The sequence below is a fragment of the Phalaenopsis equestris genome, unplaced genomic scaffold (genome assembly GCF_001263595.1).
Source record: "Phalaenopsis equestris unplaced genomic scaffold, ASM126359v1 Scaffold000297, whole genome shotgun sequence".
NCBI classification, from domain to species: Eukaryota; Viridiplantae; Streptophyta; class Magnoliopsida; order Asparagales; family Orchidaceae; genus Phalaenopsis; species Phalaenopsis equestris.
Window position 1 is genome coordinate 609,937 of NW_018164739.1, and position 542 is coordinate 610,478.

Sequence of the window (542 nt, forward strand, 5' to 3'; positions counted from 1 at the left end):
GGAGCCAGGGTGTTTCAGGTCTATGGAAAAGGGGATTGCAGCGGCGGCAAGGAGGCGGGAGGTGGCAAACGTGTCGGTGGTCCGGCCGGTGACTATGAGGTGAGCGTGGGTGGCTTTGATCTCGGAGGAACAAATAAAGGCGGTGAGGGAGATGGAGAGGTTGGGGTGAAGGAGGAGCGCTAGTTTCTTCGCCAGCATTCCTCCGGTTCTTGTACGAAGACCAGGACCTCCCTGTGGGGAGAAAAAAAAAAAAAACACAAAAAGAGAGAGATTTACATACATGCGGCTCAATTCATATGTATGTATATATTTACCCCTACAATTTGATTTTAACATTCATGCCATCATTTTTATGCATGAGAACCACCAAGAGTCGGAAAAAAAGAAGAGGAAGATTTACATACATGCCGCAGAATTCACATGTATGTTTATGTTAACCCCTAAAATTTCATTTTTACATTCATGCCATCATTTTCATGCATGAAAATATGTATTTTATTTTCTTTTTAAAGTTAATGTTAATTATATTTTTGATGTAGTTT

General features: G+C 41.5%; 1 protein-coding gene across 1 annotated transcript in view; it reads right to left on the reverse strand.

Annotated features, from left to right (window-relative positions):
* LOC110025298 (pentatricopeptide repeat-containing protein At5g66520-like) overlaps positions 1–198 on the reverse strand; it is a 1,612-nt gene extending 1,414 nt beyond the window's left edge. Inside the window, exon 1 of the mRNA XM_020725714.1 lies at positions 71–198. Coding sequence (XP_020581373.1) covers positions 71–198 — 128 coding nt within the window. The remainder of the gene's footprint in view (positions 1–70) is intronic.
* Positions 199–542: the final 344 nt, after the last annotated feature.